The sequence below is a fragment of the Piliocolobus tephrosceles genome, chromosome 3 (genome assembly GCF_002776525.5).
Source record: "Piliocolobus tephrosceles isolate RC106 chromosome 3, ASM277652v3, whole genome shotgun sequence".
NCBI classification, from domain to species: domain Eukaryota; kingdom Metazoa; phylum Chordata; class Mammalia; order Primates; family Cercopithecidae; genus Piliocolobus; species Piliocolobus tephrosceles.
Genome location: NC_045436.1, coordinates 112866648 through 112891713, shown reverse-complemented (window position 1 = coordinate 112891713; position 25066 = coordinate 112866648). Strand labels below are relative to the sequence as shown.

Sequence of the window (25066 nt, the reverse complement as noted above, 5' to 3'; positions counted from 1 at the left end):
GGGGAGCTGCTAGTGGTTCTAAGCTGATGAGTTATGTGTTTTGAAATGATTCTCCTGACTGCTATGTTGAGAATATGCTATAGGGCAAGGATGTGGAATGAGGAGGAGAGGGGCACATAGGCAGAAGCAGGGACACCAGTTAGGATCTCACTAAATAACCCAGGCAGGAGGTCAGAGTAGGTCAGTAGCAGTAGAGGTCATGAGAAGTCATTAGAAAAGGTAGAGCAATTTAGGCTTTGCTGATGGGTTCAATATATAATGTGAGAGAGATCTCTTTAAGATTTTTGGTGCCATGAAGGTGCTTTTTTGTGCAGGTAGTTGTTAAATTGGTGCCCTTGCAGGGGGCATTGGGGGACGATGGGTGGAGCCTTCTATTCTGCCATCTTGCTACACCCCAAGTCAGCAGTGTTTTTTTCGGGCATGATAAATTGAGTATTCTAAAGGTGATTATAGTGATGGTTCTACAACTCTGTGAATATCCCAAAAGCCATTGAATTGTACATTTTATCTTATTTTATTTTTGAGAATGAGTCTCCCTCTGTTGCCCAGGCTGGAGGGCAGTGGCATGATCTCTGCTCACAGCAACCTCTGCCTCCCAGATTCAAGTAATTCTCCTGCCTCAGCCTCCTGAGTAGCTGGGATTACAGGCATGTGCCACCACTCCCAACTAATTTTCATATTTTTAGTAGAGACAGGGTTTCACCATGTTGGCCAGGCTGGTCTCGAACTCCTGACCTCAGGTGATCTGCCTGCCTCAGCCTTCCAAAGCGCTGGGATTACAGGAGTGAGCCACTGCGCCCAGCCTGAATTGTACATTTTAAAAGGGTAAACTTTATGGTATGTAAATTACACCTCAATAAAGCTGTTGAAAAAAAAAAAAGGAGGAGATGGTCAGAGAGTGAGATGCTTAAAATTGAGAGTAGGGAAGATATCCACATTGGCAATGACAAGAGCTAGAGTCTGACCATGGAAGTTGAGTAGCCAAGATGGCTTGGAGGAGGAGTCAAAGAAGACAGAGGCCCAGGTACTGGAAGAACATCTGTGAGGATGTGGGTGTCACTGAGAATGGTGGCAAGAGTCATGTTGGTGAGAGGTCTGACAGTGAGCTGGGGGGAAATCTTCACCAAGTCAGGAGTGATCTGAGGGTTTGCAGATGGCTACAACAAGGAAGCATGGCAGGTGGGAATCTGATAGCAAGATGTTCCAACTGGGTGTGGTTAGAAAAAAATGTTCTGGAATTTGAGTATTGGTGAAGGACTTAAAAATTCTTTAAGTATTAAGGGCCTATTGTACTTTTCCTTAATTAATTAATTCATTCATGCAACATGTATTTGTTCTTTTGGGGACACCATTATCTACTCATTTGGTCATATCTGCAGATGCTCCCAAACGTGGTGGAGCTGGCTTTTGATGGTCAGAGTCCCAGATTCTGTTATAATAATCTCCGTTCAATGAGTTCCCCCAGGACCTATTACCCACTAGTACAGTGGAGGGTTGTTCTGATCAGTATGCAACCTTTCCTTGATCACTGTCATCATATTGGCCATCATTATTCAGTTTCACTAATGTAGTCTATGGCATTATGTTTCTTAAGCAGTAGGGAGCTGCCTGTTTTGGAATTAGATGGAAGAATGGGTGATAAGCTTTGTCTTTGGACAGATCTGCGTTTAAATCTTAGCTCTGCTATTTATAACTTCATAACTTTGGGAAACTTAATCTCGCTGAGTCTTAGTTTCTTATCTACAAAATATCTACCTCATAAGTGTTGGTGACAATTAAATAACGTATGTGTGTCAAACTCCTAACAGATAATAGGCACAACCAGAGATGTTAGTTCTCTTTTCTTCCCCTTGTTTTCCTTCCTTCACCTTTATGTTAATGTTGCTTCTGCTGTTTTATTTCCAGCTTCTATCATGTCCAGGGTCTGGCATTTGATCAGAAGCTTTCCTCTAGGGATGGTTGAAATTACCAAGCCGGCTTCCAGATTAGCATAGAGTCACTCTGATTGTTTACTTAGTGTGCCATGTTATGCTTCTCAAGGTGTTTTGTAAAATGTTTCTAATCTTACTCTTTAATACTGTGAGGTATATAAGCGAGGCATTAGTATGCCTAATTTATGGGAGAGAATATAAGGTACTGAAAGTAACTAACATTTATTGGGCATTTATTAAATATCATTTTTCTAAATGTTTTACATACAGTAACTAACTTAATCCTCACAGCAATCCTATGAAATAGGTATTATTAACTTTGTCTCACAGGAAGGGAAACAGGCACAGAGAGGTTAAATAATGTGTTGAGGGTCGCATAACTTCTAAGCATGGGAGCCGGATTTGAACCCAGGCAGTCTGGTTACAAAACTTAACCAATATATGGCCTCTAATATAAGACAAGTAAACAAATTGTGTGGAGCTTGTAAGTGAAGAAATCCTTTTGCCAGTTACTGTTCAGGTATCTTTCTGGCCTCTGAGATGGAGTTTCGCTCTTTCACCCAGGCTGGAGTGCAGTGGCGCGATCTCAGCTCACTGCAACCTCTGCCTTCAAGCCATTCTCCTGCCTCAGCCTTCTGAGTAGCTGGTATTACAGGGGTGCATCACCACACCTGGCTAATTTTTGTATTTTTAGCAAAGACAGGTTTCGCCATGTTGGCCCAGCTGGTCTTGAGCTCCTGACCTCAGGTGATCCACCCACCTCAGCCTCCCAAAATGTTGGGATTACAGGCGTGAGCCACAGCGCCCAGCCTGGCCTCTGGAATCTCATGGAGATGGAAAATATTGGTAGCTCACAGTGATAACTAATAGAATACTATTGTTATCTTCAACAGGAGTAGGCCTTCCATACCTCCTGCATGAGTTTTATTACCCTGTTTCCTTCTATCTCAGCCACCCCTGAGAAATGTTTTGCTGAGACAAACAAGACAGTCCCTCTGAGATAGTAGCAATAATTGCCACTCTTGTCCTATTTTAGTCCTGCTTGTTGCAAGCCAAGTTCTAATATTAAAGCCAGTACTACAAAATTATAAACACTCTCAGTATCATAAGTCTAAACACATAGGGGAAGCTTTGGAAAACTTCAGGAAACAAGTAATTCATGAGGTCAAAATCAATCTCATAATGATCAAGTAGATTTTTTTCTTTGGAAGCAGAAGAATATCTGGCCTAAGATCGAACCATTGGGCACTCATGAAACTTAACTTTAGAACAGTGGAACTATCTAGTCAGTCACATTGTGGATTATTTACTAAGTGCTAGAAATCTCATAGTTAAAACATTTCATCAGGAGTAGATAATCAAATATTTAAAATATGAAGAGATTTGTTTTTTTTCTTCTTGCTGGCACTGATTTAGATTCTAACCACTAGAATTTCTCCCAGACCAGGAGTAGGGAAAAAAACAGAAGAGAAAACTAAAGCCTAACTATTTTAGTATGTTAATAACTTTGATATGAATCTGATGAAGAAAGAGTTGAAAATTGCTAGCTAAAATGAGATAGGGCATGTGTGTGTCTATGTGTATATTTAACTATTGTCCTGTGAGTCCTATTCCTATTTGAATTGGCAATAAAAAGTGGGCTTACCTTATATACTTATAAAATGCATGCAATGCATATGCAATTTGTTTATTTATTTACTTTCCAAAGACTTAGTCTCTCCACTGATGTTAGTTACTGAAAAGAAGTTCTCTTTTCCTTATTTGTAAAACGTTTTACATATTCATCCCCTGTATGTATGTTATAATAGATGTTCTACACAGATATGCATATTGCACATACATATTATGTTTCCGTGAATAAATACAGCAGAATTTCACTCTAAGGGATGAAAAGATTATGACTTAAACATAAACTGGAGCAATTCAAAGGATCTTTCTTAAGAACATGGAATAAACATGCTAACTAAGATGGCTGAAATTATTTAAGGAATTAGGTAAAATATACATAAATTCCTTTACATTTAAAGAAAATTTTTAAAATTAAATAAAATATAAATGAATGCCTTAGGCTTTGATCTGAATGCACCAGAAAAAGGGGATTGGGGCATGGCTGGGGGCCAGCTAGACTTGGCCTCTTGCTCTCTGAATGGCCCTGGTTCATCCCCTCTTTGAAGTTGAGTAGAGTTCACTGGGCTGAGGCACACTATAGTGGCAGGAGCTCGGGGTATTCATGAGAGGGAAAAAAGTTGCACTGCACTTTCTGAGAAGGCCAGGATTCACACATGTGGGCACAGACACACACACACACACACACACACACCCCAACCAGGAAATGGAGAGTTTTGCCCTTGTCACAGAATAGGCATTCTCATGGCCCCTCCGCACATTTCAAGAGACTTTGAGAAACTGGTTTGGGGCTGGAACTGTTTCCCATGCCTCTTTCTAAGATCTGAGAGACCAGTGCCCAATTTAGGAGAGTTCAAACACCAGGAACACAAAAGACTCAATTTGGAGTGCAGCAGCCTCTTGTCTGTCAATCCTGTTTGCTGAACCTGCTCCTCCTTCAGTGTCCTAAAACGGGATGGAGCAGAGGAAGGACTGGGAATAAGGATAGGAGGCCTCTATGATGGTGCTCATTCTCCTTGCATAAAGAGGAGATGTTACTTCTTTTGAGGATGTGTGATTTCGTTTCCTACCTCCCCCTACAAACCATCGTGATGAGGAGGAGGATGAGGACAGTGATAAAGGCCAACAGCATTTATTGATCCCTGACTGTTGGGTATTATTCTAAGCTTTACATTCATCACCATAATCTACTTTCATTCTCTGAACAGTCCCCAGCAGTAGGTGCCATTATCCTCACCTTCCCTGTTTCTCAGGAAAATAAACTGAAGCTTAGAGGAAAGAATTAACTTGCTTAAGGTCACACAGCTAGTAAGTGATTATGGTAGATAGAATAATCCACAGAGATGTCCACATCCTAGTCGCTGTGACTACGTTGTGTTATGTGCCATGGGAAATAAAGATTACAGATGGAATTAAGGTTGTTAATCAGCTGACCTCTAGATTGGGGAGATTCTCCTGGATTATCTTATCGGGCCAAATATAGTCACAAAGATCCTCATAAATGAAAGAAGCAGTAGAGTCAGTGTTAAAATGGCGCAGAGTGAGAGAGACTTGACGGCCATTGCTGACTTTGAAGATGAAAGAAGCCATAAGCCAGGTCTGTGGAAGGCTCTGGAAGCTAGAAAAGGAAAGGAAACCAATTCTCCCCTGGAATCTCCAGAAAAGAACACAGCTAGCTGACACCTTGGTTTTAGCCTAGTAAGTCCCATTTTGCACTTCTGACCTCCAGAACTGTAAAATACTAAATTTGTGTTGCTTTAAGCCACTAAGTTTGCAGTGATTTGTTACAGCAACCAGAGGAAACTAATATAGTGGTAAAGCTGAGGCCTGAAGTCTGGCCCTAGACCTTTTGGTGTGGAGCTGTGCCTTGCTCCTTACAGTGCAGGCCTTGGTAGAAAGGAATAGACCACTCTGCCGAACAGCTCCACCAGACAGGCCCATGCCTAAGAGACATCAAACAGATCATGAACACTCCAGAAATGGCAGACATTCTGTCCTCATCCAGCCAGGGAATGGTGGGGTGGGGTGAGCAAGTTCTCTTCAAAACACTGAATCCTTGGGACCATGGTATTCCCCCACTGATCACTTTCATTCTGTCTGGTCCTTCAGGGAGGTAACAGACTAGTTGGGGGCACAGTCAAGGTAAACCAGATAAGTACCTTACCGTGGGATAGTGCTATGATAGAGTTTATGGAAAAGCATAGGAGAGGCATGCTACCAGTCTCAGGGGCTTCAGGATGGCTCCTTGGGAAGGTGATCACTGAACTGAGTCTTGAAAGGTGAGTTTGGGGGTTGTGAGGCTGAGGGTGGTAGAGGAGGAAGCTGCACCTGGAAAGTCCTGGAGGTATACGAGAGTGTGGCTTACCCAAAAGTTGCACATGGATGTCATAGGACTAATTTATTTTTTATTTGTTTGTTTCATACTATCACTGGTAAGACAATATTTGTATCAGTCAGAAGAGACCAAGTTAGGCTACAGTAACAAACAACCCCAAATCTCCTGGCTTAAACCACAGGTTTATTTCTTGCTCATTCTACATGTCCATGGTGCGTCTGCAGGGCAGCAGCTCATTTTAGTTTCCCAGTGACCCTAGCTGACAGAGCAGTCATCATCTCAAACATTGTCAGTCACCATGCCAGAGGGAAAGGAAACTCGAAAGGATCTCTGCCTGGAGATGACATGTTTTTTCTGCTCAAAATATACTGACAAGAAATTGTTTCATGACTCTACCCAGCTGCAAGGGTCCCAGCCTAGAACTCAGTGAAAAAGAGCATTTCCTCTGCAGCCAAGGTAGAGAGCCAGGAATACTTGTTGAACAGAATTAATGACCACCACTGTGTCTGTTAGCCATTTAGCATGCGACACTGTTCAACCAAACACCAAACAATTTAGAAAGACTGGTATCCACCTTCTTAGACTTCTTACTAGCCACTAGTGCCCTAAGTCTTCTCTAATCATGAATTTCAATACCATTATCCTCGCTGTTCTACAATGACTTCTGTTTTTATACTACGCACCCATGACTTTTCTAAGAAAGCGTGTTTCCAGTTTGCTTTTGCCATCAAGAAGCTTAGAGTCAAATTTGCACTATAGTACATTCCAGGTAGCCCTTATTATCTGCAAACAGTTGGTACCAGAAAAAGTCTGTCTAAGGGAATCCACTGTAAAACGGAGCAAAATACGATGTTAGATAATGCAGAGTTGAAAAACAAAACAAATGAGTATGAAAATAAGTTTACTTAATTTTACTTTTAAAACACTTACATCACATTGCAACCATGTGCTAATTCTCAGCATGAAAAATTAACCTTGTTGACTTTTTGGGTCCTAGCTTCCTCAAAAAATTTTAAGATAACTCAATGGCTTATTCTTTTTTTGTTGTTGTTTTGTTTTTGGACACATAGTCTCACTCTGTGGCCCAGGCTGGAGTACAGTGGCACAATCTTGACTCACTGCAGCCTCTAGCTCCCAGGTTCAAGCGATCCTCCTGCCTCAGCCCCCTGGCCTTTTGGTTTTTGTTTTTTTATTTTTTTTTTTTTTTTGTATTTTCTTGTATTTTTAGTAAAGATAGAGTTTCACCATGTTGGCCAGGCTGGTGTTGAACTTCTGGCCTCAAGTGATCTGCCCACATCAGTCTCCCAAAGTGCTAGGATTACAGGCGTGAGCCACTGCACCTGGCCGGCTTATTCTTTATATGTTGACTCTTTTGAGAGATATTCTAGTTAACTATGCAATGGATTTGCATTCTATTTGCTAGTTGTATTGGTTGTTTGCAATCCCACAGCCAGCTAGACTGCACAGATGTTGATGGAACAGCAGGAGATTGGAGCTGGTGCTAAACTGCAGAAGCTGTTAGAGTGGGGCCTTGTTTTATAGCTGGTCTCTTCACTAGTGAATATTTCTGAGTTAGGAAGACTTTGCCTCCCTCTGAAACCCTGTAACTGTGGAGACCTGGATAATAAATATCTAGATAGAGAATGAGAATCACCGTGTGTGGAATGCATTTCTTGGAATTAATCTTGTCTTTGGCTTTTATTTTATTACTTTTTTCCTTTTTTTCAGATTCCCTCAACTATTTTCTTTATTTTTTTGTATTTTTAAGGAGTTGCCTCAGATCTTTTGTAAGAGGAGGCAGGGTATAAACACACAATGGACATGAATATTGACTACTCAACTTTTTAATTACCCCCAAACTTGTTTTTTCAGAATCAGCCACCTTGAGGGAGATGGGGGTCTGTGAACTTTTCTTAAGGCACTGAGCAGAGTTGAGTGGCTGAAGATGCTTCATTGAAGCTTGATGTTTATCCTACACTTGTGGTCGGCTCCTTCCTCCCAGGGAGCTGTAAATCAAGAACTGTGGGTGTTTCTTGATTTTCCGGGGCTGCAGATCATTTGGATGGTCCACAGGGTGTCACTGGGTAACTTCCTGCTCTGGGACCTCTCTCTGAAATGGAAACTTCCCTCCAAAGGAGAGACTGTCTCCTATTTCATTAATAAATCAAGTTAACTCTGGTTCTTTGACTTGAAGAAAATAACCTATCTCCTCCCCTTGGCAAATTTCTTCCTCTTGGTCTCATGCATGCTGTTGCTAACACATGTATTCTTGTGGTGGAAACAGTAGAATAATATTAAACCTTTAAAATAAAGCCACAAAACCCTGCAATTCATGAAACAAACCTCTATGGAGTCTTTGCTCTTTGTAAGGGACTTTCCGTGTTTGTTCATGCAATCCTCACACCAACCCTGTGTGGTTAGTCTTATTGTTCCGATATTTAGTTGAAGGAGATGGATGCTCAAAGAAGATGCAAATTTCGCCCAAGATCATTTAGTATTGGAAGTGGGATTTATACCCATGCTGGTCTGACTCCAGAGCTGCCCATCTTTATACACCTCACCAGTGCCTCACCTCTTTTCTTATGCTTCCCAGCCAGGTTATAAAACTTGGAAAAGAACAGCATAACCTCCTATCTAAAAAATAACAAAAGAAAGTCATTCTGTAATTTCTAAATAATACTAAGTGTTGCAGATGTATTTTAATTTAAATAAAACTATGGAATTTTCCCTGATGGTCATCTTAAGTGTGAGAAACACACATTTTCACTTGTCAGGGTCGTCTCATTGTAACACAGAGCAAACAACATTATCTGTATTTTAAAGATGAGAGACCCATCCAGGGTCCTACAGATAAAAGGGCCACAGTTGGGATTAGAGCACAGGATTCCTGACTCCTAACCCAGTTTACTTTCTTCTACTACAATACACCCCATTTATGACCCCAAAAAGGAATGTTCAACAGTATAAACGTAATGATTTAGGATGAGATGAGAGGTAGGTGGGAAGAACAGGAGGAATCAGCTCTGTACCCTGTGGCACTCATTGCAACCCATGGAAATGTTTCTCTGTTTTAAAGTCCAGCATTTAGTTCTGGGTTCCAAAACAATGCTGATTCATTTCATAGAACCTGAGAACCAGAGAAGGATCCTGGGAGGAACTTTTATTTATTTGACTTTATTTCATTGCCCTCACTTTATGTTCTATTCAAAACCAAGAATGCCCACTGGGTTGTGAGTAATGACAATTTCCAGAGAATAGAAAATAATGCCCAAATAGCTTTGAGAGATTCTTGATGTCTTTTGTTATCCACTTGCCTTTTTATCTTTTTATATTTTGCTCATTGCTTTCATACAATTATCGTACTTATAGAGAGCATATTTTTCCTCAAACTACCAACTTCACAAACAGCAAATGATTTGTAGGTTATGTTGCATCAACTGTGAGTGACTGAAGTGCCCCTCCCTCCCATACCCCTGCCTTTATCTTTATCCAGGAATGAAAGTAGCCAGGAAAGGCAAAGAAATCATTCAAGAATTTAAACATAAAATGCTGGTGAAATTCAGCTGTGGTAGACTTCTACCGGATGAGTTTAATGTTAATTAAAACTCCAAGTGGAATTGTATGTAAATGAATCATTCCATGTTCAGTTTTACGTAGCAGGGTCAGCTCCCTGCTCCACTGGCAGTGTGTGCCAGCTCTTTTTCTCATGTGTAAGCTGTGAATGCTGTTGAGCCTGTAAACCACTATAATAGGTTCAGAGACTTTAGGATCCCTGAAAGAGAAGGATCAGAATACAGCAGTGTTGAGTGTCAGGTTTCTCAGGCACTTGAAGAATTAGGCAGGACAAGTGAAGTGTTGCTTTAGGGACAACTATCTGGGAGATTCTCAGAAGCAGCAGGCTGGAGATTGTGGTCTTTGAGGTTAGAGTCTTCAATTCTAATCCCAGCTCTATTGTTTTACTGACTGTGCAACATGGAGCCAGTCATTTTCTTCTTCTGAGCCTTGGTATTCTCATTTCTATAAAAAGACAATTATAATAACCTTATTGTGTTGTTGTGACAATTAGTTTGATGCAATAAAGTTACTGGAACACGAGAAGCCCTCAACAACTGGTTGCAATTATGATGATAATTAATTTATCCATGCAATAAATAGTGGGCACTGCTATGTGCCCCACACTGTTCTGGGCACTGGGGATACAGCAGTAAACAAGACAGACACAAATCTCCGCCCTCATGGGGCTGACATTCCAGTAGAGGACAGACAATAAGCAAGATACGTTAAGTAAAGAATAGAGTTCATGGCCAGGCGTGGTGGCTCAAGCCTGTAATCCCTGCACTTTGGGAGGCTGAAGTGGGTGGATCACTTGAGGTCAGAAGTTCGAGACCAGCCTGGCCAACGTGGTGAAACCTTGTCTCTACTAAAGATACAAAAATTAGCTGGGTGTGGTAGCGTGCGCCTGTAGTCCCAGCTACTTGAGATACTGAGGCAGGAGAATCGTTTGAACCCGGGAGGCAGAGGTTGCAGTGACCTGAGATCCTATCACTGCACTCCAGCCTGGGTGACAGTGCGAGGCCCTGTCACAAAACACACACACACACACACACACACACACATACACACACACACACGTCATGAATTAACTGTTAATGAGAAAATAAGAATGGGAAGGAAGATAAGTAGTATTAGGGGAGGCTGAAATTTTAAAGGGGTAGCTAGGAAAGGCCTCCTCTGGAAGCCGAATTTGTTTAAAGACCTGGAGGAGTTAAGGGAAAAAGTCAAATGGTTCCCTGGGGGAAAAGCATTCCAGGTTGAAGGAACAGCAAGTCCAAGGCTCCTGAAGGAGGACAGTGCCTGCCATGCTCCCTGTGCCTCTGGAAGGTCAGGGGCTGGTATTGAGTGATCCAGTGGAGAGCACTAAGAAGTGGAGCAGCAGGGAGGTCAAATCCAGCAGGGCCTTTGGTACAGAGGGAGGACTGTGGTTTCTTTTCTGAGTGTGACAAGGAGGGTCACAGGGAGGGCACAAACCCTGGAGAAGCACAAAACAGGACCAATCCCCATAATGGCAGCTCCACCCTTTCTCATTTACATTGGGTTAGAGGGGTGAAGCATAAGGAAAAAAGACAGGCCTGGCTTTCTGTGCCTCCAAGCACCACATCAAGCTGTGACATAGGCATCCAACACTCTCCCTTTGTGCCTACACCTGTATTTTTGAATGTACTCTCGTCACAGTGTATATCACCGTGCTGTTCTTCAAAGTCAGTTTCCCCAGTATTTGTTCAATAAATGTTTACTGATCACTCATTACGTGCAGGCACTAGGTTAGGTGCTAAATAGTACAGCAACATAAAAGGCTGTAAACAATTCAAAAATCAACCCCTCACATGTCAGAAAAGGAACACTGGGTCATCAAAGCAAAATCAACTTCTCCTATAGGAGTGGGTACATTTAGGATCTGAGAAGGGAAAAAGCGCACTTATGTTCCGGGCTCCAGTGTATGGATACACACCCTCTCCTTAGCTTGTTAGCTTAGGGATTTCCCACCCTGTTGCACACGGTGTGTTATCTGAAGTCATTTAACCTGTTGACAGTCACATTCTTGGAATAAGTAAGTTCCATGCAGGTGAACTTGGACAAACAATGCCAGTAACCTTTTTAGCTGCTGAAGTAATTGGTCCAAAAGTTTAAAATAATAAGCTTCATTTTCCACTGAATCTTGTTGACAGGCATTATCAGCAGGGCTTGGAGTTAGAAGAGTATAAATCTCTTTGATGAATAGTTCAAAAAATTATTGTTAAACTTTTTGTAAACAAAGTTTTTTTTTAGTCATAATAATGGTTTTCAGATAAATTTTGTAGCTAACTGATAAGATGTATGCATTTAGTTAGCCTCAGTACATTGAAATCAAGTGTGTTGTTACCAGTGCATCAACAAACACACCTCAGTATCTTAATTTATCATTTGTGATAATAAATGGAGAGAATACCGTAGATTAAGGTAATTCACAGCCTTGTTCTAGCCAATGGCTTCAACCTTCTTTTCTTTTCTTTTCTTTTTTTGTGAGATGGCGTCTCGCTGTGTTGCCTGGGCTGGAGTGCAGTGGTGTGATCTCGGCTCACTGCAACCTGTCCCTCCTGGGTTCAAATGATTCTCCTACCTCAGCCTCCTGAGTAGCTGGGATTACAGGCGTGTGCTACCATGCCTGCCTAATTTTTGTAATTTTAGTAGAGACGGGGTTTCACCGTGTTGGTCAGGCTGGTCTCGAACTCCTGACTTTGTGATCTGCCTGCCTTGGCCTCCCAATGTGCTGGGATTACAGGTGTGAGCCACCGCGCCCAGCAATGGCTTCAACTTTCTTGGCAACGAAGTTTATTGTAGGAGTGGCCAACAAATATCACACCCACTGACACTGATGCTACCAAATAGAAAGGTCAGGAAAGGGCCAGCAGCAACAAAGGGAGAGGAGGGGAATGTGAGGGTCCTAAGGAATCCACAGGCTGATGCAGCATCCCTTAATCCAGTTAACTGAAATGAGTTAGACTAAGAGTCTACACTTGGCCTTCAGCTGGCTCAATTCAAGGCTTTCCTTGGACCTACTGGGACTCCACCTTTAAGAGTGGTTCCTCTGGAGGAATCCCAGCACCAGGTAAACTTCCCAGGGCTCCTTTGACTTGCTGGAAATTGCCTGACCTCCAAGGGAGTGTTGTTTAAATGGATCAATTTAAGCACAAAAGGAATCCAGCCTGATTTGTGTGTGTGTGTGTTTTAAGATATTTTTTTTTATCAGTATGGGCTCTCTGAAATGTCCCAGTGAATATGCGTGGTTTTTAAGCACAATGATATGAAATATATTAAAAATATACTAGAATGTAAGCTCTAGGAAAAGAGAGAATACAGTGTTTCCTTCGTTGATATTTTCCCAGCCCTAGAACTATGCCTGCCAATGATAGATGCTTAAAAAATATTTGTAAGATGAATGAAAGAATGAATGTGTTCACCAAGTTTCTGACCTCAAAGAGTTTAGGACCTAGAAGAGCAGATAGGGCACGGTCAGAAATACCTATGACAAAGGTAGTGACTGAGGCTTGTCTCAAGACAGAAACCATTAAGAGGAGAGGGTGAAATAGATTCTGCCTGGGTTGATAAGGAGACATTTCATAATGGAAGAGTATTTGGAGGAAAAACGGAGGAAAAGGAAACAGGAAACTGGAAATATGGGATGGGTCTTCTACAAAAGATCACTGTTAAAGAAAAGTTCCGAAAATCTTCTTTGGTAATAATTAAAACCCCAAGACAACATGAATCCCTGAGAGACAGTATGGAGAGATGTGAGAGTCAAAACATGAAGTAGAGGCCCATCAAATGTTTGACAAATAAGTGCCATTTCAAAAACATCATCCCGGCCGGGCGCGGTGGCTCAAGCCTATAATCCCAGCACTTTGGGAGGCCGAGACGGGTGGATCACGAGGTCAGGAGATCGAGACCATCCTGGCTAACATGGTGAAACCCCGTCTCTACTAAAAAATACAAAAAACTAGCTGGGTGAGGTGGCAGGCGCCTGTAGTCCCAGCTACTCGGGAGGCTGAGGCAGGAGAATGGCATAAACCCGGGAGGCAGAGCTTGCATTGAGCTGAGATCCGGCCACTGCACTCCAGCCCAGGCAATCCAGCGAGACTCCGTCTCAAAAAACAAAAAAAACAAAAACATCATCCCATGACCCAGTGCGGTGGCTCTCATCTGTAATCCCAGAACTTTGGGAGGCTGAAGCAGGAGGTTTGCTTGAGCCCAGGAGTTCAAGACCAGCCTGGGCAACATAGTGAGACTTGTCTCCACAGAAAATAAAAAAATTCCCCAGACATGGTGGCACATGCCTGTGGTCCCAGCTACTCAGGAAGCTGAGGTGGGAGGATTGCTTGGGTCCAGGAGTTTGAGGCTACAGTGAGCTGAGATCGCACCACTGCACTCCAGCTTGGGCAGCAGAGAGAGATTCACTTGGGGGCTAGGATGAATTTTTTTTCGAGACAGGGTCTCCCTCTGTTGCCCAGGTTGGAGTGCAGTGGTGCAGTCTTGGCTCACTGCAACCTCAACCTCCTGGGCCCAAGCGATCCTCCCACCTCAGCCTTCTGAGTAGCTGAGACCACAGGCATTTACCACCACATCTGGCTAATTCTAAAAGTTCAGTGCAAAATGAAGAGACTGTGAGGAACTCTGCAAATACAAAAGGTTATAGAAATAGTTTATAAGAACAGTGAACAACAATGAATCTCTTTATGACAGTCTTCCTCATAATGTTTGCTTTCACATCAAATCAGTCATGAGGACATGATATAAACTATACAAATGAGCTTTCTTGACTTCCTTTTTTAATATAAGAAATCGATTGTTTCCTAGGTCTCATTTTGTTGAAATTGTTGGCAAATAATACTGAGGGGATGCAATTCCACAAACTGCAACGTGAGCAAGACTGTATCTACAGTGTTCATCACTGTACCGCCAGCTTTTAGCACCATATCTAAACACAGTAGAGGCTGTTCATAAATATTTATTCAATGAATGAACCAATATTTTCTGGGTGGGTCCTGTGTGCAAAGCTCTGGAGAGGCATTCTGGGGTAGGAAAGGATGAAGTCATGATTTCTTATGGAGTCTTTTCAAAGACTTCACAGTCCAAGGTGGGGATGGGTGGGACTGTGAGTGGGGAACAGACATAGATATAAAGAGCTTTGCTGAAAGTCAGGGTGTGTAACCACAGCAGCATGTTCAAGCAGTATAAAAATAATAAACTATTAGATGTCACTTTACATTTATGTATTATTTTGTCCGTTTGATTATTCAAAAATGGGAAAAAGAAGAATTACTTCTTAAAGGACAGATTTCAGGGGTGAAGGAGTCTGGTGGGTATTGATGAGGGGCCTGGAAAGAACTTGGCCTCAAACGATGGGTAGTAATTGTAGCTAACCTCTATTGAATAAGCATTATGTGCCAGCACTGTTTAAGCATTTTATTTGCATGAACTCATTTAATCCTCACAATATTCCACGTGATAAATACTATAATTTTACAGAAGAGGAAACTGAGGCACAGCACTTGCTCAAAGTCACATGTCTAGTAAATGACAGAGTCATATAATCTGGCTTCAGAGTACACACTCTTGACCATTATAGTATTTTGTAGTTTCTATTGGTGGTTCAAGAGTGCAGCTACCTTTTTTTTGGGAGAAATCCAGGTAGAAGGAAAGCCTGAGCAGCTAATGTAAAGGTCTTGAGGAGAGAGTGTACTCAGTGTGTATGGAAAATGATGAATTTGCAGCAGGTTGGCAGGGAAGTTTAAGAGGACGAAATGGGTAGAAACGCAGGAGGGAATCACCATCAATACAAGGTGGTTACATACACCATGTTACATTTACACTATAGAATATTATACAACAAATAACCAAGATGTTCTAGTAGAATATTTTATGAACGGAAATAGCTTCATGATTTATGGAAATACTAGCCAGCATTTTTGAAATCTTATGAGAAACCAGAAAATGTGTTTACAATTCCTGTGGTTTACCTCATTAATCCTCACTGCAGTTCTATGCGATGGGTAATATTATTAATCCAACTTTGTAGTTGATGAGTCTGAGGCTTAGAGAAAATAACTTCTTCTTATTTGGTTTACTATTTGAATCCTCAGACTCTTAACCATTTCACTTTAGTGCCTCTCTGTTAAGACATTTGAAGAGATATGGATAGTGTGATATTATTTTTCCAAAAAGAAAATATACATATGAAATTCATAAACCAAACAGTAAACAGTGGTTACCTTTAGAGAGTGACATGGAGGAAGCAGCGGTAAGGCCTTCCCTTTTCCCTTTACATACTTTTTACATTATCTTCATCCTTTATAATGAATTAATATTTAATAATTTAAGTATAAATTAATAAATGTTATTAAGAAATAATTAGTGCATATTGATTTAGTGTATATTTTTAATACTTAAAATAAATCTAGGCTTTAACATTTTTAATTGTTATTTATAAAATAAAAGCTATTTTATATATATTAAAATAATATATATTGGCCGGGCACAGTGGCTCATGCCTGTAATCTCAGCACTTTGCGAGGCCAAGGTGGGAGGATCGCTTGAGCCCAGGAGTTCAAGACCAGCCCAGGCAACACAGCAAAAGCCCATCTCTACAAAAATACAAAAAGTAGCCAGGCCTGTTGGCACATGCCTATAGTCCCAGCTACTCAAAAGGCTGAGATGGGATAATTGCTTGAACCCAGGAGGCTGAGGTTGCAGTGAGCTGAGATTGTGCCACTGCACTCTAGCCCGTGCACCAGAGCAAGAGTCTGTCTCCCAAAATATCTAGATATGTATATAGGTATATCAATTATATAATATACATATATAGATATACCAAGCAATTATATATGTATATAGATATGTCTATATACATATACATTCCTCATTATGTTTGCTATATACATATACATATATGTATATAGATATCTATGCATATATATCTATATATGTATGTAGATATATCTGTATAATATAATTTATGTATGTGATATATGTATATATATAATTGTTTGGTCTTTTTTATGTATCTTGAGACCTATTGAAGATTTTTGAACATGTGGGCAATTCTGGAGAGTAATTACTAAAAAAAGAGAAAATATGAGTGAGGTTTTGTTTACTGAGTTTTTGTTTTTGCTTTCCCCTTTACTTCCCTTTCATTGTCATTGACGTCTATAAGTATCCATTGGCATGTGACCCAGATCGAGCCTTATTTTCCTCTGTTTCCAAAGCATATGATTAATTTCTAACATACTACATTACTAACTTGTTTATTATGTTTATTGTTTGCTTCCCCTCCTCTGCCCATTAACCTAAGCATCAGAAGAACAAAAGGGTTTTGTCTATTTTGTCCAGTTTTATAGCCCAAGCACTTGGAAAAACTTCTGGTGTAAAGCAGGTGTTGAATAACTTTGTTGACTGAATAATAGTGCGGGGTATTTTTGTTTTGTTGTGTTTTTTGAGACAGAGTTTCGCTCTGTCGCCTAGACTGGACTGGAGTGGAGTGCAGTGATGCAATCTCGGCCCACTGCAACCTCCAGTTCCTGGTTTCTTTTTTTGAGACGGAGTCTTGCTCTGTCACCCAGGCTGAAGTGCAGTGGTGTGATCTCGGCTCACTGCAACCTCCACTTCCCAGGTTCAAACAATTTTCCTGCCTCAGCCTCCCGAGTAGCTGGGATTACAGGCGCCGACCACCACACTCAGCTAAGTTTTGTGTTTTTAGTAGAGATGGGGTTTCACCATGTTGGTCAAGCTGGTCTCAAACTCCTGACCTCAGGTGATCCACCCACCTCGGCCTTCCAAAGTGCTAGGATTACAGGCATGAGCCACTGTGCCAGGCCTACCTCCTGGTTTCAAGCGATTCTCCTGCCTCAGCCTCCAAAGTAGCTGGGATTACAGATGTGTGCCACCACACCCAGCTAATTTTTGTATTTTTAGTAGAGACAGTGTTTCACCACATTGCGCAGGGTGGTCTTGGACTCCTGAGCTCAGGCAATCCACCTGCCTCGGCCTGCCAAAGTGTTAGGATTACAGGCGTGAGCCACTGTGCCTAGCCAGTATATTTATTTTTTAAGAGCAAATATTAGGTTCACACACACATGAAAATAAATGGAAAGTACAGATATTTCCCATATATCTGCTGCCCACACATACACACAGCTTCCCCCACTATCAAAATCCTGTACCTGAGTGGTACATTTATTACAACTAATGAACCTACATGGACATCTCATATCACCCATAGTTTATAGTAGGTTCACTCTTGGTGCTGTACATTCTATGGGTTTTGACAAATGCACAAGGACATGTGTCCACCACTGCAATATCGTATAGCATGGTTTCACTGCCCTAAAATACTCTGTGCCACCGTATTCATCCCACCCTTCCCTCTAACCTCAGCCACTGCTGATCTTTTTACTGCTTCCCTAGTTTTGCCTTTTCTAGAATGTCATACACTTGAAATCGTGCAGTATGTAGCCTTTTCAGATTGGCTCCTTTCACTTAGTAATATGCATTTAAGTTTCCTTCATGTTGTTTCATGGTTTGATAGCTCATTTCTTTTCAGTGCTGAATAATATTCCATTGTCTGAATGTACTACCTTATGTATCCAATGAATTATAATTTTAGAACAAGAATAGGGTAAGAGGAGTTCAACTTATTTTTTTTTTGGAGACGGAGTATCGCTCTGTCGCCCAGGCTGGAGTGCAGTGGCGCAATCTCAGCTCACTGTAAGCTCTGCCTCCCGGGTTCACGCCATTCTCCTGCCTCAGCCTCCTGAGTAGCTGGGACTACAGGCGCCTGCCACCACGCCCGGCTAATTTTGTTGTATTTTTAGTAGAGATGGGGTTTCACCGTGTTAGCCGGGATGGTCTTCATCTCTTGACCTCATGATTCACCCGCCTAGGCCTCCCAAAGTGCTGGGATTAAAGGCGTGAGCCACCGCGCCTGGCCAGAGGAACTCAACTTCTAATGCAGGGGTCCCCAACCCCCAATCCAGGGACCATTACTGTGGTCTGTTAGGAACCAGGTTGCATAGTAGGAATGGACGAGTAAGTGAAGCTTCATCTGTATTTACAGCTACTTCCCATCACCTGCATAACTACCTGAGCTCTGCCTCCTGTAAGATCAGTGGCAGCATTAGATTCTCACACGAGCCGGAACCCTATTGTAAATTTCACATGCGAGGGATCTAGACAGCACACTCCTTATGAGAATCTAATGCCTGATGATCTGTCACTGTCTCCCATCACCCCCAGTGGGGCCATCTAGTTGCAGGAAACAAGCTCAGGGCTCCCACTGATTCTACGTTATGCTGAGTTGTATAATTATTTCGTTATATATTGTAATGAAAAAATAATAGAAATAAAGCACACGATAAATGTAATGCGCTTGAACCATGCTGAAACCATCCCTCTACACCCCATCCTTGGAAAAACTGTCTTCCACAAAACTGGTCCCTGGTGCCAAAAAGTTTGGGGACTGTTGTTCTAAAGGAATAAAATAGTTGTCCGGAGTGGACTTTTTGAAGCTATAAGGTAAGGGCTGGGGTGATGTCCTGAGCACCGTGGGATAATGGCCTTTGGATGGAAACTGAGTTCCTTCATTCATTCAGCTGATGTTTATGAGCGCCCTCCCTGGGCAGGCGTAGTGCTGGTGCTTGAGGGTGTGGACACCCAGAGCCAGACCCTGCCTTCTCACAACTTTCCCTCGGGCTGCACGTGCTGGGGTATGGCCCTAGCTGGTCTGTTGGGCTCTGCAGGAGTCCAAGCTGGGCTTGGGATAACCCGACAGACCCCAGGCCAGGGGGAAGCTCACTGGTGGCCGTCGCATCTCTCCCTCCAAGCAGGTTGAAGAAGGGGGCAAAGCAGACACCCTGCGCTCCAAACTGCAGGCTGGGGATGAGGTCGTGCACATCAATGAGGTGACTCTGAGCAGCTCCAGAAAGGAGGCAGTTTCCCTGGTGAAAGGATCCTACAAGACCCTCAGGCTGGGAGTGCGCAGGTAGGTGGCAGACCCCCACCCTGTCCCTCCTACCACCTCACCCCACCTCTTTCCCTACCCTGCCCCACCTCTGGGAAAAGAGCTCGGGGTTGGTAGCTTGGCTTTAATCCTCCGTGTATGGATCCTGCCTTTTTTTTTTCTTCTTCTTCTTCTTTTTTCTTTCCTATCTTGTGGGATGTGGGGAGGAAACGGGGTGAAGACATTTCAGACACTGCTGTCCTTTGAAACACTCATTTCCCAGTAAGTATTGGTTTGTCAGGGATAGACCTCACTGGACTTCCTAAATTTTGGAGCCTGATAAAAAGTGACACTGATCCCAGATGTGGTCAGAGCTCCAATAAGCTTTTTGTCTGGTGGGACTAGAGAAAGCAATTGGCTTGGAACTTTCAGTGGTATTTTGGGAACCACAGCTACACCACAGGGTTCTTCAAAACAGGCAGATTCCCTCTTTTGATGTTTTGTTTTCTGGTCTCAATAGTGGTGGTTCCTCTGTTGGGAAAGTGTTGGGTTGTGTTTGATTTTAATGCCTTAGCGTCAGAAGCTTTGTACTCCCAGGAACCAACTCTGGTGGAGGAAATTATTTATGGAAAGGGAAAGGGAATTGAATTATTTTTTTGATCTCTATTAGTAAGCACTGCCTGAGATATTTTACATATCTTAGCTCATTTAATCTGCACATGAACCCCATGAGATAGCTAATCACTATCCCCATTTTACAAGCAAGAGGTTAAATATGTTACTAGAGGTTGCCAAGCTGATAAGTTGAAAAGCCAGAATAGAATCTAGATTGCCTGATTCTATTTCAAGCTACTTGAGCATCATTATCTTGACCTGCTAAGTGTTAGGCCCAAATATTTTGCGTATTTGAATATTTCTTCCTTAGATTTCAGCTGCCTCACCTAGCAGCTAATGTTACAGTATTTGAGAATGTTCCAGTTGGCTGAGACTTTAGGAGTCATCAATGAAGTCCCACCATTTTCAGGTTGTAGAAAGTAAGCTGATCTTTCATCATGCCACAGATGGTCTCTTAAAGATCCGCATTCATTCATTTCTCAAATGTTTCCTAAGTGAGCCCATGCTCAGGGGAACAGCACCTCCTCCCAGCCACAGAAAACACAGCCATGACTGCGGTCCCACTGTGTCTCCAGGCTCTAGTGACTCTCCTTAGTGTGCTGGGCTGTGTCTGGTCTGTCTTCAGGGCCATCAACAACAGTTGCTTCTCTGGTGGTCACTGACACAGAGTGGCTCAAAGCATAGGCACCGGATTCAGACAGACCCAGGTTCAAATTCCAGGGCTGTCACCTGCTAGCTGTGTGAGCTTGGCCAAATTACTTAACCTCACTGAAGACTCAATATCCTTATCTTTAAATGAGGATTTAAATATATGTATTTATGCCAAAATATGGCAACAATGTAAGTATCCACGGAGGGACAAATGTATAAAGAAAATGTGGTGTGTATATGTTTATGTACACACACACACACACACACACACACACACACACACACACACAATAGGAATATTATCCAGCCATAAAAAAAGAAGGAAATCTTGCCATTTGCAACAATGTAGATGAACCTGGAGGACATTTTGTTAAGTGAAATAAGCCAGGCACAGAACCATAAAAACTGTTTCATCTCACTTATACATGGTGTATAAAAAAGTCAAACTCATAGAAGCAGAGAGTAGAATGGTGTTTGCCAGGGACTGGGGCATGGGGAGATGTTGGTCAAGGGATACAACTTTTAGTCATAAGATGAGTAAGTTCTGGGACTTAAGGTAAAACATGGTGACTATAGTTAGTAATACTGTATTGCTTACTTAAAATTTGCTATGAGAATAGATCTTAAATGTCCTCACTACACACACACACACACACCCACACAGGTAATTGTGTGTTGATTAATTTGATTTTTGATTGTGGTAATCATGATACAGTGTATACAAATATCAAATGATCACATTGTACACTTTGAATATATTCAATTTTTGGCGATCATATTTGGGCAATCCAACACGCTTTACAAAGTGATTGGAAAGATTAGATAAAACACTCTGAGGTAAAAAGAGATGCTGCTGCTATTATTTCTATTATTATTGGCCAACTCTAGGCATAGGCTCATTCCTTGTGGATCCAGATTTGAGTAAAGTAAGCAGTCATCTCAAACATGGGGCTGATATTTCAAACAGATGGGTAGACAGGTTCAGAACCATGGAGCCATTCCTTGTTTCCAGAGAGTGCTGAAGGTTTTGAACTCGCTTTGGCATTGGAACCCAGGGGCCCAGTTTGGGAACACTGGGCATTGATCTGTTGAGTACTAATGGCAGAATCCACACTCCTGATGTGTTTCAACATGACTGCGGTGATAGATTGGCCTCTGGAAAGGGCTGCTCTGTTTCCTGCTATGAAGAATAATCATGGTGGCTTCTGGTAGGCCTTCTAATAGATGGTGATATAAGATTTGAATTACTTCTTCTAGTAGAACCTTTGGAAACAGATAGTCGTGGGGTTGAAATCTGGTCTAGTTATTTGCAAATTGTGTGACTTTGGGCTCTCTAAGCCTCAGTTTCCTCATTTGTGAAATGGAAATAATAATTCCTGCCTTGAAAGGGCATTAGTGAATTAAGTGTAAGTACATAGTAGATATGCAATATTTGATTATTATTATTCTGGATTAGGCTAGAGAGAGACACATGGTAATATGGGGAAGTATTGTCATAATACCATATATGCTGACTCCCTGGTTATCTAGAGGCTCCCCTTTCATTCTCTTGGTGAGTTTACAACCATTTAAGGGCTGCTACCCAGACTTACAGGTCTAGAACTGGTCACGACTGTCTCAGAGCTTGTGGAATTTAGGAGTATTAATTCACAGTATCCAAACTCACAAGAAACGGAAGGATATAAACCAGAATGCTACTACATTGACTCATTTTGAAAAGACAACTATAAGTGGAAAAGTATGCCATATGGACCAAAAATCAGTATACAGTACTTTATCCCTACAAGAAAACTAAATGGGAAGTCTAATTATAGTCAAGAGTTTGCATAGTGCTCTCCAGCTCCATGTGAAGAGAATGGTTCTGTAGGCACCAGTATGTGCTGGGATCCACTCTGATGGCCAGATGGTCCATCTTCCTATTAGGGGCTTGGCTGCCAGGCCGCTGGATATTTACATCCAGGAGCAAGGGCCCTTTCCCCTCTGGTCCCCAGGGAATCATGCTGCCAACTTTCTCCTCTCTGTTTTCATTCTCATCAACACCAAATCCCCTTCCTGATTGACACATTCTTTCTTTAGGTATGCTAATGCAATCGATAAGGTTACTGAGCAGTTCTTGCACTTTCTGCTTCTGGTGTGGGAAACATTTTGTCCCTAAGATGCCTTTTGAATATGTCTTATCTCATCTATTATGTGTTGATTTTTATAGTTGAACTTTAAAAGGGAAAGGAGGATGCCTTTACATCTGACACATGCTTACAGATGGGGATTATCAACAAGCCTCAGGAGACATGGATGGACATTTCTCCCCTACCTTGCAGAGATCCGGGTGGAAGCCTCTTTCCTCTGGATTAATCTGGCTTTGTATTTCGTGGTGCCGTCACTTTCCTGAGAAGTCTTACCTTTATACCCTGGCACACGTCATCATCCTGAGATTCTGTTTCCTTTGATTTATTCATGACAGAGTGACTAAGGACATTTTGTTTATTAGCTTTCTTTTTTTCTATGTGACCTCTATACTTTTAAAAAAGATTGGGGTGACTTCCTGTAAACATAATAGGAAGGAGGGTCTGTTTCATAGATAAATCATTTGTGTAGTCAGAATGTATATTTTGGCAGCCTTGTACCTGCCTCTTTTTCTCTTAAAGTTATTTTGGGTGGGCGAGGGCAGCACCTCATGTCAGGCTTTCACATCCATCATAAAAATGTCAAGAACACAGAGCAGAGTAGTAGTGTTTATATAAGTTTTGGGATTGTCTTACCCAGTGACCAAAAACAATCAAAAGTAGAAACACCTTCTTAAAAGGCTACAGTGACAAGAGAAATGCAAAGCCTCAAGTAGGTTGTGGGTCAAAGACTTTCAAAGATCTGCTGACCCATAAAGAAGGCCGAGTTTAGCTCTCTCCAGGAAGAGGGCGTGAAGGGGGCAGTGTGGATGCTGCAAGAACAGAGCATATGTCTGCTGCTTGATACACGAAGAGTGAAGGTTAACAGCTAGTAGTGGATAAATGGAGAAGAAATGATAAAATAATAAGTGGGTCAGAGAAAAAACATTCCCAAAGGAAAATAAACAGCTCCCAGTTGCAGGAAAACCCTTGTGGAATGCAAGGACAGTGCAAAGGATGTTAATTAGGAAAGCAGACATGGACACAAATGAGAGTCATACTCCAAATCCTCCCTGAAATCAACAGACTTTATCTGGCAGATATGTGTAAAATAGTTGTCCAGGAATCGGGTAACCTTTAAATAGAAACTGACAAAGGAAAGGGTCTTCAGATTTATCATCCCTGAGGGTAATGGAAGGTGCGTTTAGTATAAGGAATGCTCACTGCTGTTTGTAGATCATCTAAAACTTGAATTAAAAAAAAAAAAAATTGGAGGCTATATTTGACCTCCAGAACAGATTGTTGGGGTTAATTGCTGTGTATTCATCTAAACACATATTTTTACCCTGAGTTTAGATGCAGACTCCTATCCTGAATTGGATTATCAGAATGGTCTTAGAATAAATGAATCCTTAATCCCAATTCTGATCTTTTCCCCAATTTCCTTGGCAAATCTAACCTTCCAGCCTTCTGCATTAAGGTGGTATTTATTTTATTTATTTACTTATTTATCTTTCATTAATCAAAAGAAAGCTGGAGGTGCTATTTTTGCCAAATACTATCCTACTTTTAAATTTGTTATACATGTATTTTTTGTGTTTTTACTTGTAGTTGGCAAAGAAAAACTTGAGTATATTTCATTTTAAATATTTTGTACTTTTTTATAAGGCTGTGCAAGCCAGGCAAAAGTCAGAGAGGGTATATGAGATAGTGGTGCCCAGCACTACCAGATCTGAGATGGCCTGGGTTTGAAGTCTCATGGCATAGATACCAGCTCTGTGACCTTGGGCACGTAATTTAATCTGTCTGATTTTTGCCTCACAAAATTGTTGTGAGGATTAAATGAGAACCATGTGGGTATGGTGTTTAGTACAGTTATTAAATTATGAATCTACTGAAAATAAATTGCATATTTGTTAAGTAAATTATCTCTTTGACTAGAGAGATGTTCTAGAGATTAAGTTCCACCTTAATCTCTAGAACATAGCCTATGAAATGGGGCAGTCCTAGTTTAATGGGAAGACTTTGATGGGGAAATTATCTTTCTGGGCATCAGAGAGAGCAGAGGGTGGGGAAAATTGAGCCCCTTTTCAAAGTGGAATCTTACTCCCAAACCTTTCCATCACCTCTGCAAGTTTGATGTAGTCTTTCCCCTTCCCATCAATTTATTCTATGAGTTGATGTATTGGAAGGAAACATTTATATTTTATTTGACTGAATATACGTGTGTTGTAGTAGTAGTAGTAGTAGTAGTAGTAGTAGTAGTAGTAGTAGTAGT

General features: G+C 41.6%; 1 protein-coding gene across 1 annotated transcript in view; it reads left to right on the top strand.

The window, feature by feature from the left end:
• SHROOM3 (shroom family member 3) overlaps positions 1 to 25066 on the top strand; it is a 351019-nt gene that overhangs the window by 101825 nt on the left and 224128 nt on the right. The window contains exon 2 of the mRNA XM_023222578.2: positions 19308 to 19462. Coding sequence (XP_023078346.1) covers positions 19308 to 19462 — 155 coding nt within the window. The remainder of the gene's footprint in view (positions 1 to 19307; positions 19463 to 25066) is intronic.